This window comes from Euwallacea fornicatus, chromosome 37, assembly GCF_040115645.1.
Source record: "Euwallacea fornicatus isolate EFF26 chromosome 37, ASM4011564v1, whole genome shotgun sequence".
Taxonomy (NCBI): domain Eukaryota; kingdom Metazoa; phylum Arthropoda; class Insecta; order Coleoptera; family Curculionidae; genus Euwallacea; species Euwallacea fornicatus.
In genome coordinates this window covers 785415-803040 of record NC_089577.1, presented here as the reverse complement: position 1 = coordinate 803040, position 17626 = coordinate 785415, and the positions used below count along the sequence as shown (strand labels likewise).

The window sequence follows — 17626 nt, the reverse complement described above, 5'->3', positions numbered from 1 at the left end:
TTCGAGAGATGTTTATCGGTGGCTAATTGCTGGCATCGATCAAACGGACACCTTTCTGCAGCTCCTTGCAATTAACGCGATAAAACGCCGAGCAGAAATAAACGCGGCACTTGATGGCCCATAAAATGCGAGCCGCAGGTCAAGGCGACTCTCTTGGCGCCCGAACAAACATTTTACAACTTCTCTTGAAGCGTTCGAAATACTCCTGGAACCAGCCGTAAAGCTGCCCTTTCGAAATCGCGGGGCGACGCCACTGCGTCGACACAGCCTTCGGAATCGATTAAGTAAACAAACGGCGTCAAATGAAACAATGCGGCGTAAGTACCGCCTTAATAGGGCGAGGAGGAAGTGCGCCATTTGCGAAGGAACCGGGTACATCCTGAGGCCTGATGCGGCTCACGTTTGATTTGTTTTGATTAGTGCCAGTGGCGTTGCCCTGCACTCGCAAATTCGTGCATCGCAAATAGAAATCAAGTTGTTTCCTTTTAAGGAGTACCCGCTCACTTGGCCAGCAGATGTTCCATCCTTATAGAAATCGCGTGTAAACTGTTTGTGTGTGCAGTGGAGGAATTTGAAGAAAGGAGATCTCAAGGCGATACCGAATGCCTACCGCAGTAGTTGGCGAGATTAGATCCTTCGGAAATGGCGCAGGGATTTAATTATAAATCCTCAAAAATAAAACACACACACACACACACACACGCGTATATTTTATGGCTTATAAATAAATCTGGATACGTTTCGGGAACGAATTAAATAACGGGACAATTTCGCTTAAATCGATGGTGATGATGTCCGTTCCAGATCTGGCGATGTTTCCCGTAAATAACGTTAAACCGAGCGTGGCTATCGCATGATAATGATAATCGTAAACGTAAATCAGAGTTCTTTTAGGAGAATTTGAGTTGGGCAAACTTCGAACTTACACAGGCAATTTGGCTTAATTTTTTTTTTTTTTTTTTTTTTTTTTTTTTTTTTATCTCGGACGACCGAAATTTGATCCCCGGCCACTGGTCGGGCCGTTAAACCACCGTTGATTTGCAGTTAATCACTTGAACCACCCTCAGGTAGCCGCTAATGCCCCTTATTGAAAAACCGCCCGTGCCGTCCCGTTATGAACCCCTAAGCGCGGGCATTCCGCTACGACGCCCTCGTCGAACGTGTAATTTCGACGTTTATTAACTCAAATAATTAACCGGCTGATTAACAAACCTCCAGCAAGGTAACTTTCAGATGGCTCGTGCAAGTCAGGTGTTAATGCCTGCCCAAGAGAATCAGGTTATCTGCACGTCCCTTTGGGGAAAATCCACGCCCATTTTCAGCATCGATACGGCAGGTAGTCGTAGATTCCGACTAGATGTAACCTTATCGTTTACACTTGGTCAGTGGGCCTTAAGAGGGCCAATCTTCGCTAGGAGGTGTAACGGATCGGTGAGGTGGTGAAAGCACCGGTGGGTAATGGGGTTCTTAAAATTACCAACAACTGCTTGGCGGATTTCTGCACATGGTGCGGTCAGTTTTTACCTAAAAGCCGACGCCCTCGCAACGCAAGAATTCCGCTTTTCCCATCATAAAAACAAACAAAAATAAGTGAGTCACGCGAGTCTAAATCTGGTGATCCTGGAGGCTTTCTTGACGGCCGGTTGGATTGCGAGCTAGTTTTAATGGATTTGGGAGCCTCGGCCGATAACAAGGAAGAAGGAAAAAAATCGCCATTGAAGCGCAAATCGAGCTTCAGGAGGGTGTACGAACTTTGCGACCGCATAGCGAAGCTTTACTTCGCCGAAGGTATATTTGTTTACGTGCAGCTGCTGTGGTTGTTTAATGCAGTTTTAGAGATGTTTTGCAGTAAATAAAAGTGCTTTTGAATAAACAGGTTCCACGGCAATTAGCAAGAAACTATCGATTTGGCAACCAAAAAAGGAAAACCACTCATTATGCACAAAATACATTTACATATTTTATGCACTCCAATAATTGTTTTTGCGGCTCTGACCGCGGCAACATTCGACTACAGCCCTTGGCAGTTACTTATGATCATTGCTTCTCATGTCATGTATCGTCAATCTCGAAATCGTCGACTGCGCATTCATTTTCAGCTAATTTTTGCTTTAAAGTCAATTTTTGAAAAAATAATTTCGAAATGGTAATTTCTATTGCGAAAATAAACCGGAGAGGCCTTGATCGCATTAGATCATGAGTACCCGTATTGCATGTCGTTAACCTATAAAAATATTAATAAAGTGATTCTTTTGGTTGCAGAATCAGTAGCGCAGCAGAATGACGCTTCGGCAGTGAACACGTCCTCGCCGGTGAACAAGAGAAGAGGTTTCAGCGGGTAAGTCATCTTAATTTATGTCAAGAGTCCGGCGAAGGGCTAAAAATTAGAAGAAATTTCAGGTTATAAAACCTGAGGTAGAAACGCATGTGCCGTTAATGAAGGTTGCAGTAAACAACTACGAAGTATAGTAAATTTTGCAAATCTTTAAGTATCCACATCCGTTCTCTTTAATTTTCTCCCCAACCCCCCGTTGCAGCTACCCTTTCCTCAGAAGTCTAATTTCAAATTTATTGAATTTTATACCTTGGGTGGATACCACCTAAGCGACGAGCCTACGTTTCCTCAATACGACTTCGAATCCTTAGACACTTTTCGTATGCCCAAGTTCTCAGTGTTCACTATCTTATCATAGTTATCATTACTCGCGAACATGTATTTGCCGACTGTCAGTACAGTCAAAAATACGACTTGAGACGAGTATTTTTATCTGTGTAAAAAGACGATTTATCGGGTTTAGTGTGTTATGGGTAGAGGGAAAAAGTTTCTCAGAAAGTGGTGCAAATGCCAATATGGGGATGGCAGCGTGGAAAATCTCATAGATGACGGGCAAGTACTAGTGCATAAACCGATGCTTCATGCGATGATTAATAACAGCGGATTTCCCAAAATCCTAAAAAACCGCTCGGGCCCAGGTCCGGAATGCCGGGAGGCTTCACGTAACGTTCTAGTAAATATTTAGTCAGAGATACAAAGTTGCAAAATCATTATTCCTTGCTTGGCAAAATTTTCGTTTCGTCGAAGCCCTGATTAATCTAGCGTAGTTTAACTACCATTGATTGTCTCTGATGCGCCCCAGGTGCAAACCCGCGATTTCGTATCAGTTTCGACCGGTCTTTTGTCGTGAAATGGACAGTGTTCAGTTTCAGCTCGACGCGGTCCTTCTCTATCTCTACGATTTCCTGTATACCTTCGAACAATCCCCTTTGCACGATTATACGACAAGGATCTGTTTCAGGAGGAAATGGCTGCCGCCGCCCCTGCGTAAACTGTCTCAGGGCAAAGTCGAGAAGTCCCAGCCTTCGACAGACCCAAGGCCGCCCCTGAAGAAAACTGGGTCAGATAAGAGAATCAGGGTAAGTGCCTGTTTGTTTGGGTTTTGCTTGCAATTGCGCCACCGAAGATAAGACGCGATGAGGCCTGAAGGGAGCGCACGTAAGTGAAATTTTATCCCACCGTTGCAGTCGCGGGGCGGGAGGGGGGGGGGATATATATGGAAATGGGGACTAAGCTGGTTGCACTTATCTGCGATAACGACAAACTTATCTACTTAACTGGGAAGTATAGAAATGTGTGTCAATGGCCAGCAAGAAGACGATCTGAATGTTATTGCAATTGTGAGATGTGAGGCCATAGCGAGTGCCGAGCATGAGATTGAGGCCATTTCGTACATTTTTTGTATGTTTGGTCAACTCGCGGGAGTTCGGGCACGAAGAGTTCCCCCGAATTCTTTTCAGACATTGAGCTGAAAACCGATCAACATCTGAGATGCAAATGCCTTTTTTTTAATCATCGCTGATTTTACCAGGTGGTGGCAGTGCCACCCGTCTGCGTTCGACGGTTCTCATCTCTAATGGTTTTTCCCAATGAAGCGACCTCACGCCTGCACTCCTAATGCCTCACGATCGCGTTGATCAACTTTCTTACTCCACGAGGTCGCTCTGCCGAATCCCCTCCCGTTTCCGGCGGGGTTGTTTTCGGGAACTCAACCACCGCTACAAATTTCACGCGCCCCTCTTGTAGGTGCACCTCATTCGGGTTCGTTGTCTACCTTTGACGAACTTTGAGACCTCGAAATTATGTCGTCATAGAGCGTAAAATAAAGAGTCCTTGTATGGTAACTGGTGCACATGTTTTAATCATTATTACGATGTTTTGATTAACATAATAAGCCATCGCGGAGATTCGTTCACGAGGCGTATATGGGTTCAGAAATTTCGTCTGTGTTTCATACGTGGTATGACTTATGTGTGTTTGTGAGGCGAGAAGCGAAAAATTCCAGATGCTTCGAAAAACTGGCAGCAAATCGGAAAGGCTCGAATTGTTCCAATTACGTACCTCCGAGGTTGAAATTTAACATTACGGTCGCGTACGGGTTCCATTAAGAGTTATCGGATCGTCCCCGTTGTTGTGAAAATGCCGGTTGAAATTCCTTCAAAACGTAGATAAATTCCGATGAAAATTTCCGAATTATTGTCATTAACTTTAACGCACGGTTATCTAGGAAAGACCAATTTCTTATCCGTCGAATAGCGTGACTCGGCCGCAGAACTGGATTTCGTTTCTCTCGAGCATCGTCACTCGTGGACTTCTTGCTGGAAATGCATTTAGAACCGAACAAAACCGCTCAACAGCTTTATTGCCCGTAATATATCTGACGGGCTAAATTTGGCTTGAACAAACGTACCCACTTTTGCACAAACCCAAATTTGAATTGTATCAGTTGGTGTTTGAGCATCTGACAGATAAGATTACGTCCGTAGATAAAGGTGTTTCGTAACGAGTTGGAAATGAGGGTGAACTTCTTGAGGCGTTTCTCGTGCATCCCCGTTTACGTAAGTGTTAGAACGAGAGAGAGAATCGATGGGGGACCTGTAGTTTTTTGCAAAGAAAATTTTCAGTATCGTTATCGACAATTCCGTAGGTCGAGCCGCTGGTGTGGTAAGCTTTTAAGGATGTAAAAGTAGCGGGATTCGCTCCAAATTTTCCTTGCGGAATGCATAAACATGCTAAACGTGAGAGTAAACATTGCCCGACCCAATCACTCTTCGCGTAGACTGTTTAAGGCGTATTTGTTTGGCCTGTTTTCGAAGGTTGAGGCTGTTTTTCCAGCTAATCAAATCCGTGAAGGATGTGGGGGCATCATCTTCAAAGCCGGCGGCCACATGATTGAGGAGAAGATGGGGGTAGAATTATGAAAACGTGTCCGCACTTAGGCCTGCTGACGCGCTGAATATTTTCGGCACTTTCTTAGCCGGTCGAGTGTTCAAGGTCCGTTAAAGTGAATTAAAAACATGTTCCGGGAAATTGCCGCTCATTTGGGTCGAGCTGAGGATATATTGGATTGAATTTAAAACCCCTTTTGAACAATATTTTCCAGAAATCGAGGAGGCAACGCGTTCCTGGAAATCGCAGTTTGATGCCGGTGTAATTTATGATTTTTTAGATTTGATTTAAACGCCCGTAAAACGGTAATTTTGGCGCACTGCTCGTGAATATTTTGCCATCCGCGAAGTGGCCAAATTTCCTCGAAAGTCCCAGTTAACGTGCAGATCGCGGCAAATTGGTTTATTTTCACTTTAATAAATCTCACGCACATTATCGAATTGTCGCCGTCGACTTTCCAGAAAATCTTAGAACGTCCCTTCAATTTCCAGGTGCCCCCGACCGACATGGGCAACAACAAATCCTCCGTGTCAGAAGGAGAAGAGGAGGACGACAGAACCACACCCTTAAAAGGGGCTAAATCTCTCGGTAAGACTCTTCATTTCTCCAGCCTCCTTTGCTTATTTCGCCTGATTTAGGGGCTGAAATCGCCAACGGAGATGAAGTAGACGAAGAGTGTGAACTGCCTCCACCCATGAAACCCATACAGGAACCCATTCTGGTGCCGCAGCCCCCTCCGGGGGTACCGGATATCGAGGAGAATCCTTGCAAAAGGGTGAGTTAAACTTGACGAAACGTTACAACAGGGGCGGCACGCAACTTCCTACTTAGAGGGTGACTAGTATTACTTTGTTTCTGTCCTTCTCTAGGTTTCTAGCCTCACGATAAAATCGTTAGAAGGCGGTACCTCCGCCGATTTGGCCGAGATCGAGCAAATCGTCAAGGAGAGAATGGTGCGATGTGTTTGCTTTTGTTTGCGAATGCACCCCCGTATGACAGTAGTCCTTTGTTTACTCCCCCTCGAATTTGGCCTATATACAGAGTGCTTATTGTTTTAGTCACGATAGTGGGAATCCCGGTTGAGTTAGCAAACAGTATTACTAATGCATGTTTATGATTCTTATCGGTATATTGCAGAGGCAAATTTGTTCATTGAACTTTGATTGGAAATACGCCATTTAGATGCAAAGTGAAGTTACGTTCTCTGCTATTATTCGACGGTTTTGACTTGAATTCGGAGCGTTGAATACAGATAAAGTAGGATGTAAACACTTGGATATTGCATGCTTCGTTGGGGTGGCACTGATCTCCATTAGACAATGCATGGTCAAAGTATTTTCACTCTTCTTCGGAACCTTTGGGATATTTATCCGTTCCCAAAGATTTCTTAGGAACATTCTAGAAATTACTCGAATTTAAACAATTATCTAATTCTTTCAGAAATCCAGGCAAATGAATGCATGGAACATTTGTAATTTTAAAGCATGCCCCAAATCTCCTTCAACAATCATTATTTACTATTTTTTTCTAACAGGAACAACACTCTGAGAACAAAGAAAGGCACTCAGCGCTCAGAAATACTCGGAGCTCAGAAGCCCTGTCCGATTTCAGCCTGGACGGTCATAGAGACTTATCCACGCAGTACTCCTCAAATGAGGCCGCCGCCTTGGCCTTCAGCGGGGATGAAAGCGACAAACAAGTATTTTCACCACTCTCAAAAGTCAAATCTCGTATTATAGCTCAGTTTTCAGGTGGAAATCGACCCTCAAAAAATCGAATCCTTCCTCAAGAAGCGCCATTACGTGCTGCAGGAATTGGTGGACACTGAGGAAACCTATGTGCGCGATTTGTCTTTGATAGTGGACGGCTACATTGCGACAATGCGGGACAAAGACTGCGAAATTTCCATGCCTGAAGACTTGCGCGAGGGCAAAGATAAAATGGTTTTCGGCAATATAGAAAACATCTATGACTGGCACAAAAAGTAAGATCCTGTAGAATATAGGGCGTGGTTAACAAGGTATTCTTTTGTAGCCATTTCCTGAAGTCTCTGAGAACAGCTATTGAGAATCCGGAAGAACTGGCGCAGCTATTCAAAAAATACGAGCGCAAGCTGCAAATGTATGTGATATATTGTAAGAATAAGCCCATTTCCGAGTTCATAGTGGCTGAGCATTTGGACACTTACTTCGAAGAGTTGAGAGTTAAGCTGGGTGAGTTTTGAGATCGAATGTTGCCTGGTATATCCTTAATATGATACACGAATGGATATTTCGTGTAATAACGTACCGAAACGGTCAGAACCATCTTAAGGACAAGCAAAAAGTTATATTTCTGAGGGGTTCTCGACTTTTAAAAAATCTCTTCGTATTGTTCAAATCAATGTACACCTTTTAGGCCACAAATTGCAGCTTTGCGACCTACTAATCAAACCGGTCCAACGTATCATGAAGTATCAGCTAATGTTGAAAGACATCCTGAAATATACTGAAAGGGCCGGCATTAAGAGCGAAACGGACGCTCTGAAGGCCGCCTACATGATTATGGTGGTGGTGCCCAAGAACGCCAATGACATGATGGACGTTGGACGGCTGCAAGGCTTCGAGGTAGCTTTCTGTGCCAATATTGCAATGTTTTAAGTGGAATTTATCTTGAGAACTTTAGGCAGGAAAGATAACCGCACAAGGCATATTGCTGCTGCATGGCTTGCTCAATGTGTCGGACCTTCCAGGACAAAATCCCACGGTGGTGGGCAAAAACAAGGAGCTGCAAGTGTTCCTCTTCGAGCAGAGTATCATTTTCTCGGAGATCGTGGGCAAAAAGACGCAATTCACTAGTCCGCAGTACATTTACAAGGCACACATACAGGTTAATGTTAGCCCTATCAACTGAGTAGCAGAGAAAAAATTATGCGTGTGCAGGTCAACAAGATGGCATTGGATGACTCGCGAGACGATGGCTGCTTTGTCATCAAGTCAACGGAACCAAATAGAAGCCCAAACGTTCCCGAGGCCAAGAATGCCCATTCGACCATGAGCTTCGTGTGCTCGGCTCAATCTGAAGAGTTGCGCAATCAGTGGCTGAAGACGATCAAGGACATCCTGCAGAGGCAGCGCGACTTCCTCAATGCCATTGAGAGGCCCATTGACTACCAGAAAGAGAAAACCAGGGAATCGTGAGTATCCCGGAAGCTAGCCTATCTGGATCTAGGCGGCTAGCAATGAGACTTCTTGTTATTCCTGAGTTATGTGGTGGCTTATTGGTTGCTGCCAGCCAGCCGCTAATAAGCGAAGTTCTAATATTAACCTAGTGATACTTTCTTATAGTTTGTATAACATCACTAATTTTCTTTGTTGGTTTTGGATGCAATAACCAAGGACTTGGCTGGATATTCAAGCCCTTTTCTTTGGAAGGGCTATGAAATCGTAACTTCGACTTCAGTACTAACTCAAGGGCGTTCGAGTTTTAAATAGAAACTACGTAACGTTTGCCCATGAATTTCAACTTAAATTGTTAATTTCCTGGGAATTCAAATTTTAGTTTTACAATCACTTAGTTTCTGTGATAATATGTTATGTGTTAAGATAGGATAGACATGTCTACAAACAGTAAAACCGGGTTCAAGTGGTAAACTGAGGAGAGGGACTCAAGTTTTTCAATGTAGTCGGTTCATATTTATCCTAGATTTCGGTATTTTAATAGTTCACCCCCTGTCTTCAAGCCAAACCCTTTCTCTCGATAACACCACCATACGTACATAGAAAAATCAATCTTAACAATTCCAAACGCACTGATTGGGCATTTGCCAGAATAGCTCGTGTTGCTAGTAGTATACTGTTCACATGTGTCCAAAAAGGGCAGAAAAGTAATTGGGAAAACAAACTTTTTAGAAAAAATTTCAAATAATAAAATGGTTCATATTAGTAATAGAAACGTCGCCTTCGTTGCCCCATTGCGACGTCGCGTTAGCAACTGCGGTTCCTTGGTCATCACCATAGTTGCCAATTTGGCGATAACAACAGAGTGAATTAGAATAAGATTATCATTTTACTATAAAGGGTTGTTTAGACGATAATGCTTTGTTTAAACAGAATAGAAAGCCAATTCTGGATCGTTAAAAGCAGCTAGGGCTTGCTTGCGAAGGGTATCAGATGCTGTCCTACCAGAACAATGGCTTGGGAGGAGCGACGTATGAGTATGATCGGAGTGACTCAAAAAGCGAGAGGGATAGTCCTAGTTACTTAGTAAACGCCTAGAAAACAATATTTTTCGAGGACTGGAACAACATATTATTATTTATTTTGCAAGTGTAACTCTAAGAGACCAAAAATTTAGTGTTTGAGACATTTCCTTTTAATCAAACACGGCCTTTGAATATTTTAGAATACCATTACTAATCCAACTCAAAAGTTGGCAACCCTGCCAGTCACTAAAAAAAAACTACTGGAAATTTCCATTTGCCGTTTAGGTCCTCAACAGGGGTGAAAACGCATATTTGCTCTATACACAGTTCAATCTCACACATGAAACAAAGACTTACCGGCTATTTGAGTAGAATCTTGCAAAAACAACATTTAACGTCCCGATAACATCATTAAAATCCTTCAAAAACACTTTAAAACCTCGCTTAGTCCCGGTTTGCAGCACAGCAATTACGCACCTCACTTTCCACGATAGTTTTCTAACGACTTTCCTTTTCTAGGAAAGAATTTTTCGCGAAAAGTCTCGAAAATTCGACCGATTGGTACGGCGCGAGGAATCGGTCGCTTGTCGACTGTTAGCAAATGGCGTCAGTCGAGCGGCAAGCAGCGCGCCACATTCAGATGTTTTTGTACGGTCGCCAGCCATCATTTTTCGGAAAATTTCAGTGTTCCCAATTACCCGAAATCATTTTCTGTCCTTGTCTCTCTAATGGCTCTCAATAAAGCAGAATAAATGTCGATTGCATCCTGTCGTGTTTCGGGATTCAAAAATGTAAAATGACACGTGATTTTGCCTTCTGCTATCAATGATTTTTTGGAATTTTCGTCCTGATTTTTAATGATTTACGGGTCTCCTAACTTCCTTTAGGACGGCCCAGGCCTGAGTTGAATCGAATAGAATAATTCTTGGAGAACTGTCCTTTAATGACTATTCTAATTAAAAGTTTTTACAAATCTAAAGCGAAGTCTCCGTCCAATAAAATTGTGAGCAATTTGTTACAAAGCCCCCTTTCTAGCGCAACTGCCCCAAAAATGCTTCAACTATCATATAAACTCTCCTCGGTACCCTCGGGCACATCAAAATCTTAATTTAAATCAACAAACTTTATCAATTAATTCTGAATGATCCAGAAACATCACTTAAGTGTTCTTAAACGTGCTTTTTCTCTTTTGCACCCCTATAATAACCCGCTTAGCGGACATATTTGCTTATAGGTATATACAGGATAGTTTAATACCGAGGGACGAGGCCGCAACAATATCGCTCAGTAGGAATCTCCATCTCTAATAGTAACGAAGTTCCAGGGCTTCAAAATTAGATAAGATATCTCGATTTTTTTGCTGAAGGGCCGTAAAATTGTTAGCAAAAATATCCCCGGTCAAGCTTGATTACATCCATCGGTTAGATACCATCAGAAAACATAAATAAAATGGAAAGTTACACCACGCAATGGTATTTTGTTTTTGGCGGGACTTTCCCCAAATCGCTGTTGTCGCCTCTCTTTTCACTTCTAATGCAACTCTTTGCTTATCCCATAATATCTTGAGAACGGCAAGAGCTACTAGGTTAAGGTTTAGTCCAATCGAAAGAAGAATAAAAGACGTATCTTTCATTTCTATACGTTCATGTACAAAACCCATGAATTTGCTTCAACTTCCGAGACACTTGAAATTCCTCAGATTTTAATCAATAATAATCAAAATCAGATCGCAGCTTCTAACCACACGCATGAACGAACTCCTAGTATTTAAAGTAACCCATAATGGGACGTTTGTGGATAGACCACCTCACCTTTAATGAAACCGCTAGGAAAAATATGAGCTGCCACTGCGATCAACTTGTACAGGGAGTTTCAAGAAAGCTCCCTTATTGAGTTATTTACTTATATCTCTGAATGTCGCGTTAGTTTTTTCTTGAAACGCCATGTAAAAAATTCAACCCTTGAAACTTGCCCTTGCCAGGGATGATTCAATCCTTAAAACTAGACGCTAAGAACAAGATTTCCCAGTATTAACTACTATTGTGACTTTAAACACTGTCCTATGCTTTATATTTCACCCAGAAGGTGGTTATTATGAGAGAACCCTTAAGGGTAATGAAAGTGGACCCACATCTCAGATGCAAAATAATCAATGTGCGTGTATTACTTAGATATAAGGGTTATTTTCCATTATTGGTATACGCTTACAGGCAAAATTAATGATTTTTGTGAATTTCCTTAGCTTTGCCTTTGAGTGTTTAATTATTATTATTCGTTGTAAATATAGATCAGATGTGTATGTTTGTATATAAATATTATTATTTTCCATTGCGGTGCAATGAACATGAACATTTTCCATAGAATAAAAGGTGAAAATTATGAGAGAGTTTCATTTAAAGTTTCATGTATATTTTATTATTTATTTATGTTTTCCGTATTATTTCAATTAGTTACATTTTTTCTTTATAATTTTCCACCTTTTATATTATTTTTTTTGTTTGGGATGCTGAGGAGCCTGTACCACCAACACGAGAGTGTAAGTCACAAGGCGCCATTTTGAATACGAAACAATTGAAATACGTAAATTTCAAAATTATTTTTGAGGAAAATCCGCCATTTGCAATATGAACGGCACATTGTGATGCCCCATTTTAAAAGGAATATTAGGCATTTACTCAATTTAAAAAAATAGATCTTCAATATATGTAAAACAATGACGCCTAGTATAAATAAGTAAGTACCAAAAACTCGATACATAGGGTATACTACAATTTAGGCAAATAAAATTCCGCCACCCTGTATATTTATTTACCAACTCTGTGTGCTGCTTTGCATGCTTAACATTCTTGCCTTCTTGCCTTCTACCTTAAATTCTGTCAGCTTTATTGGCAACCATGTTTCACTTAAAATTGCAGCTCTGACAGTTCGTGGGAGTTCACCAGAACCACCCCCATAGACTCGCCGTCCTCGAGACCGCCGAGAAAGCCCACCCACTACATCCACAAAGCCAACACCATAGGAATACCGTCGGAGAATGATTTGAACTCCAGGTAAGGTCTTTTTCCATAACTCGTGAAGTTGGAACTAATTTCCGGAGTGTAGCGACTCTTCGGACAGTAAAAACAACAACCACAAACCCGGAAAAAAGAACTTCTTTGAGGGGTTTAAGAGCACTTTGAGGAACAAGCACAAGAGCGACTCTGTGGTGCTGGAAACTGGAAAGGAGAGCGAGAAACAGGAGTTGCATAGGCGATGGAGTGAAGCCCACCATTCGGTAGGTACCATGTAAACTTGTATATAGGGTGATTCAGAATTATGACATCAAATACCTAGTGATGACTCAGTTCAATAATAAAAGATGCCTAAGTATAAGAATCCAAGTCCAAAAAGGATATTATTTCAAGAAGTACTAAATTTAACTTCAGCCGGATGTAAGTTTTACCAGTGGCTTCTCCATAAAATTGTCGAGTAACTCAATTGCACACGTTTCTTTAATGGGCTACTTTTGTGGATTCGTTAACGTGTGAGCCGGTATTGTTGATGACAATTTGATTAGGCCATACTCCCTGTCCAATCATTTAATGGGGCCTATCTAGGGACGTTCTCTGCAAGACGTCTTTTCGGAACTTCCTCAAAACGTCCTGTTAAACGTTTGACAATAAAACTGGTTCCGACGTGATCATCCGTCTGCATACTCAAATCCATCAGTATTTGGATTGTCACTTCAGACGACATTGAATCCGCAAAGGTGGTCCAGTTTCATGGTCCCCTAGATCGCCCGATTTAACACTCTTGGATTTATTTCTGTGGGAACGTATGAAGTCTGCGTTATGAGGCGCGAGTGGAAATACGGCAAGACCTGATTGCACAAAATTCCGCTTTTTGTTCTGCAATATTTTCTAATATTGTACTGAACAATTTTTAGAAATTTGATTCCCATAGTTCTGAATTGCCCTGTGGGATGTTCGACGTACAGTAGCGTATCATTCGATAGCATGCCAGTATAACAAAAAAAAATTCTCTTTTTTCTCCAGGTAACCTAACTCCCTGTTCTTTCTTCCCTAACTTCCGGTTGCACCAAACCAGTAAAAACTAACCCTAAAGGCTGTGATATAGTTTAAGTGAACGTTATAGTTATATCGAGGACTAATAGTGCGTGGTAGTCTAAGGTAGTTTTGTCTAGTAGATTACTTCGACGAGTAAGTGTTTGTTAGCCAGAGAGAACAATAAAATAAAAGTTTCTTCACGTATTTATTTTTTGTTTTACTAATGCAGTCTTGGCGTGGTTGACGTTGGGCATGATCTACTAACCAAAGGGGTTCTGTGTGGCTTTTTGCATGTGTGGATGCGCGACTTTGTGTCCTGTTTGTCGGTGTTGTCAATGTTGCTTTTGCAGTGCGAAAACCACATCCTCGCCCCGGGAACTCAGGCGGTGGTAACCCGAGAACACCCAGGAGTAAACCTGGGCGAAGCCCTCACTGTGGTCAAATTCGATGAAAACCAGGGCTACTTAGTCCTGATAAACACAGTGCGCCAGAAAATCTGGCTTCCCTCATGCGTAATTTCTGGCTGCGCTCGTAGGCCCTGGAACTTCGGGTATTCCCCACTGACCACCACACAAACCCCACCACCACACCTGATTTCTAGGTTAAAAAAAACATCTTCGAAACTCTCCCCCGTCAACGGTCAAGCCGCTATGACTATCCCTGAAGGGCCCCTACCAGAATTTCGTGACAAGCTGAAGGACGTCACCGTTCAGGCGGGATCGAAGGTGATCCTAAAGTGTCGAGTACGCCATTGTGGCCCCAATTGCAGGCAGAGCTGGAAGAAACTGGATCCCAACTTGTGCATTTTAAGGAATGGCAGGTTTATGTTGGACAGCAATGACGAGGGCGTGGCCGTGTTGAGTCTGGAAAATGCCAAGCCCAGTGATTCGGGAACGTACTCGTTTACGGTGACGAATGACCATGGGTCAGCCAGTTGCACGTGCCTTCTTACGGTTAAAAATAACAACTCTTGCTTAGGTATGTTCCATGGAAATTGTTTTTCTGGCAAAACTTTTCAGTTTATGGCGACATCTCTGGATCATTTTCACAGCCGAACCTCGAATTCAAGTACTGACGTCAAACAGCGTGGCACTGGAATGGGACAATTCCCAAAACTGGCACTTTTTCATCGAGTACTGCAAGCTGGGTTCGGGAGAATGGACCTCAGCTACGTCAAAAGTGCCCATTGCTGGGACGTCTTTCACTGTGGACGATCTAGTACCAGGAGAAACATACAGGTAGATCTATAAAAAATGTCTTTGTTTAACATTCTGCAGGACAGCAGCGCATTTAAAACTGGTTTTAGATCTGAAATTTTAGAAATTGTTGATGGATCAATACTTGGTATCTCCCTGTCTCGTGTTCAAGAACGGTCTGAATTTTTGAATTTGTAGCAGTCTGCCACTGCTTTTAGGATTAAAACCATTGGCGTGCTGGCTGTTTTTTGACCAGATCATATTACAGTAATAAGTTGTTTATTAGGCAAAATTTCCAGTTTTCGTCTAGTTTCGTGCCATAACTTGGCTGTCAGTCTCCCTACAGTGGCTGTAACTCTTCCTGTAGCAGACACCCTTTTATGGCAACAAGAACAGTTCAATCGGAGATACATCGAGCTGGAGGAGATCAGTAGGGGGCGATTTTCCATCGTTAGGTTGGCCAAAGACAGGGGTAAATTCCCGTTAATTATCGTGGAATTTTTGCTTTTAAAAAATATATTTCAGGCACAAATGTGCAGGTCGCCCTGAAGCAGGTGACTAGGCGGAAACAGGCGCACCATATCACGCAGGCTGAGTACGCCCTTCTAGCCCAAATGGAGCACCCCAACATAATCCGGTCTTTGGCCCTCTTTGACAACGCCCCAATACCTGGGACTGACACTATAGTTCTGGAGCTGTATGTCTCTCAATATTTAAAAATAAGACCATTAGAGCTCATGAGATGAATTTTCTGAAGGGTAAAGGGGCCTCTCTTGTTCCACTTCCTCAGCAGTGATGGCGATTATCTGGAAGGAGATGCAAGGCTGTACTGCAGACAACTCATGTCCGCCCTGGGGTGGCTGCACAGAAAAGATTTGGTCCACTTGGATATCAAGGTTTAATCTTAGCGGACTTGAGGTTCTGTTATTTACTGGCTTTTCTTCAGCCCGAGAACGTGATGGCAGACACCTCCTTTTCCCCTCCAGTCGTGAAACTCGTGGACTTCGGAGACTCAGTCAACACCTCGAAAAACGTAATTCTACCTCCTGCGTGCCTGGAATTTGCTTCTCCCGAGCTGGTGCTGGGACAACCTGTAGGCAAACACACCGATTTCTGGGCCGCCGGGGTGTTCCTTTACGTCCTCCTCAGCGGGGTCTCCCCTTTCTTAGACGACTCCATGGAGGAGACCACTGCCAATATTTTAAAATGCGACTATTGCTTCCCTGAGGAATATTTTTCTGCCATTTCAGAGCTGTCGAAAGACCTAATCCGGAGGTTGCTGGTGCTTGTTCCTGGGCAGCGCCTGGACATGGAGGCGGCTCTGAGCTCCCAATGGAGTCGGGAGGTGAGCTGTAACGCTTCGCTCTGGGTGATTGAATGCAATTTTTTGTTTTAAGGAGAACTTGCCATCAGTGATTCCGAGTTCGAGGTTGAAGACCTTCATGCAACGAAGACACCCAGCTAATATTCCTACCACACCCACTAGTCCTGTGTATTCAGGAGAGCACATATTTTGATACTAATTGAGGCTTTCTATAGGGAGTTTGATTAACAATGGTTTTATATGACGGATGTGATATTGTTGTTTTAATTAATATGGTTTTAATTAGGATAAGGCGAATATTGATATTTATATTATGTGGTTAAAATGTTTCTATGTAAGATACCAAGTAATTTTTTAATGCGATTTTAAATTATTTTTAAATATATGATCACCTATACAGTGCGATTTTAAATAGTACTCCACCTCCCTTTTAACATTTTTTTATTTATTTATTTTTTTTAATTATTAATACTTATTAATATATTTAAAGCATGATTAAAAGGGACGAAACATGCCATTTTATTATTTTTGTTTATTGCTCCAAAAGGGCATTTTATTAGCTATAACATGGACCGAATGACACCTCAAATTAGAGGTGTTTCAAAATTACATGTAATTGTGTAATGCACTTCAAAATCGATCGACTAGACTTTTTAAGAAAAAGAGTTGGAAATAGAAAAATAAATGTCGGAAAATGAAGTACAGAAAACGCGCCTGATGGACACATTCAGCTAAACGCTTCAGGGAAAACCGGATCGGAGGACGTAACTCGATCAAATTGCTTCCAAGATTTCCTAGACACCTCTGGACTTTTTCATGGAGGTTATATTAAGTTAAAGGGTTTTGTTACATCACCAGAGGCACATATGTGACGTCGAATTATAGAATGTCACAGATCCATAACTGTACCGCAAGCAGGAACTTCCCGATGGGTCACTTTTGGATCAGGAGAAAAATTATGTCCGTTTTACTATGTTGAAATGAAACGCGAGTTTCTCATTGCAGGTCGTGCAGGAATGAAGTATATATTTCTACCTTAAAGAACAAGAATTACTACTTGAATAGCGCTTTCAGCTTGGGTAAAGTGTTCTGGGAGTTCAGGAGATCAGAACGGCCTGATGCCTGGATCATCTGTGTCGAAACAGCCGATGGGCTCTGGGTAACAAACAGTGTCGGTGAGGGCCTCTGCGTTCAGCAACTCTTTCCTCTTCCGAATCTCCTCTTGGTTGTCCACGAAGTAGTGAAAGATTTCCCTTGAGAGAATTGCTTCCTCCTTATTCTCCTGCGCACCCTTCAGTTAGTACACGATTGCTTCAAAAAGATCTAATTGTGGCTTACCCATTCTTCACGCTCAATTTCAACCTTATACCCCACATCGATCTTACCTCGAAGGAAAGGTCGCCAACCTGAAAACAAACCATTTTTTTTTTATTACGCTATACCAAATTCACCGAGTTTCAATTACGAGTTTGGGGCATTTCGGCTAGCATCGCCCTCATGTCCTCCATGCTCAGCTTTCTGATGTCCTCCCCGAGAGCCCATGAGGACATCACCAATAAGGTACTCACAAGAACCACCGACTTCTCCATTTCACATTCGACTGAGGATGGTACTACCGAATCAATAAATGATCTTCCCAGGTTGCGTAAACAG

General features: G+C 42.4%; 2 protein-coding genes across 2 annotated transcripts in view; one reads left to right on the top strand and one right to left on the bottom strand.

Annotated features, from left to right (window-relative positions):
* The window catches only part of LOC136349399 (kalirin-like), a 37845-nt gene extending 21475 nt beyond the window's left edge, over positions 1-16370 (top strand). Inside the window, 21 exon segments of the mRNA XM_066300924.1 lie at positions 2263-2338; positions 3297-3414; positions 5716-5812; positions 5863-5999; positions 6094-6177; positions 6759-6923; positions 6976-7208; positions 7259-7437; positions 7622-7830; positions 7889-8092; positions 8146-8399; positions 12323-12457; positions 12510-12681; positions 13804-14003; positions 14055-14445; positions 14447-14691; positions 14949-15121; positions 15175-15346; positions 15407-15545; positions 15596-15994; positions 16047-16370. Coding sequence (XP_066157021.1) covers positions 2263-2338; positions 3297-3414; positions 5716-5812; positions 5863-5999; positions 6094-6177; positions 6759-6923; positions 6976-7208; positions 7259-7437; positions 7622-7830; positions 7889-8092; positions 8146-8399; positions 12323-12457; positions 12510-12681; positions 13804-14003; positions 14055-14445; positions 14447-14691; positions 14949-15121; positions 15175-15346; positions 15407-15545; positions 15596-15994; positions 16047-16166 — 3902 coding nt within the window. The 3' untranslated portion in view covers positions 16167-16370.
* A 595-nt stretch (positions 16371-16965) lies between these two features.
* LOC136349403 (uncharacterized) lies at positions 16966-17626 on the bottom strand. The gene is made up of 3 exons (XM_066300932.1): positions 17439-17626; positions 17312-17379; positions 16966-17255 (listed from the first exon to the last, which is right to left on the bottom strand). Exons 1-3 carry the CDS (start codon positions 17560-17562, stop codon positions 17079-17081), a joined length of 369 nt encoding a protein of 122 aa, XP_066157029.1. The 5' UTR covers positions 17563-17626; the 3' UTR covers positions 16966-17078.

Bases quoted from the DNA above. Each gene is read 5' to 3' on its own strand.
- LOC136349403 (XM_066300932.1), bottom strand. From the start codon at position 17,562: ATGGAGAAGTCGGTGGTTCTTGTGAGTACCTTATTGGTGATGTCCTCA. The intron at 17,380-17,438 runs GTAATTGAAACT...GTTTGTTTTCAG, and splicing joins AGCCGAAATGCCCCAAACTC to GTTGGCGACCTTTCCTTCGA. The intron at 17,256-17,311 runs GTAAGCCACAAT...AAGGGTGCGCAG, and splicing joins AAATTGAGCGTGAAGAATGG to GAGAATAAGGAGGAAGCAAT.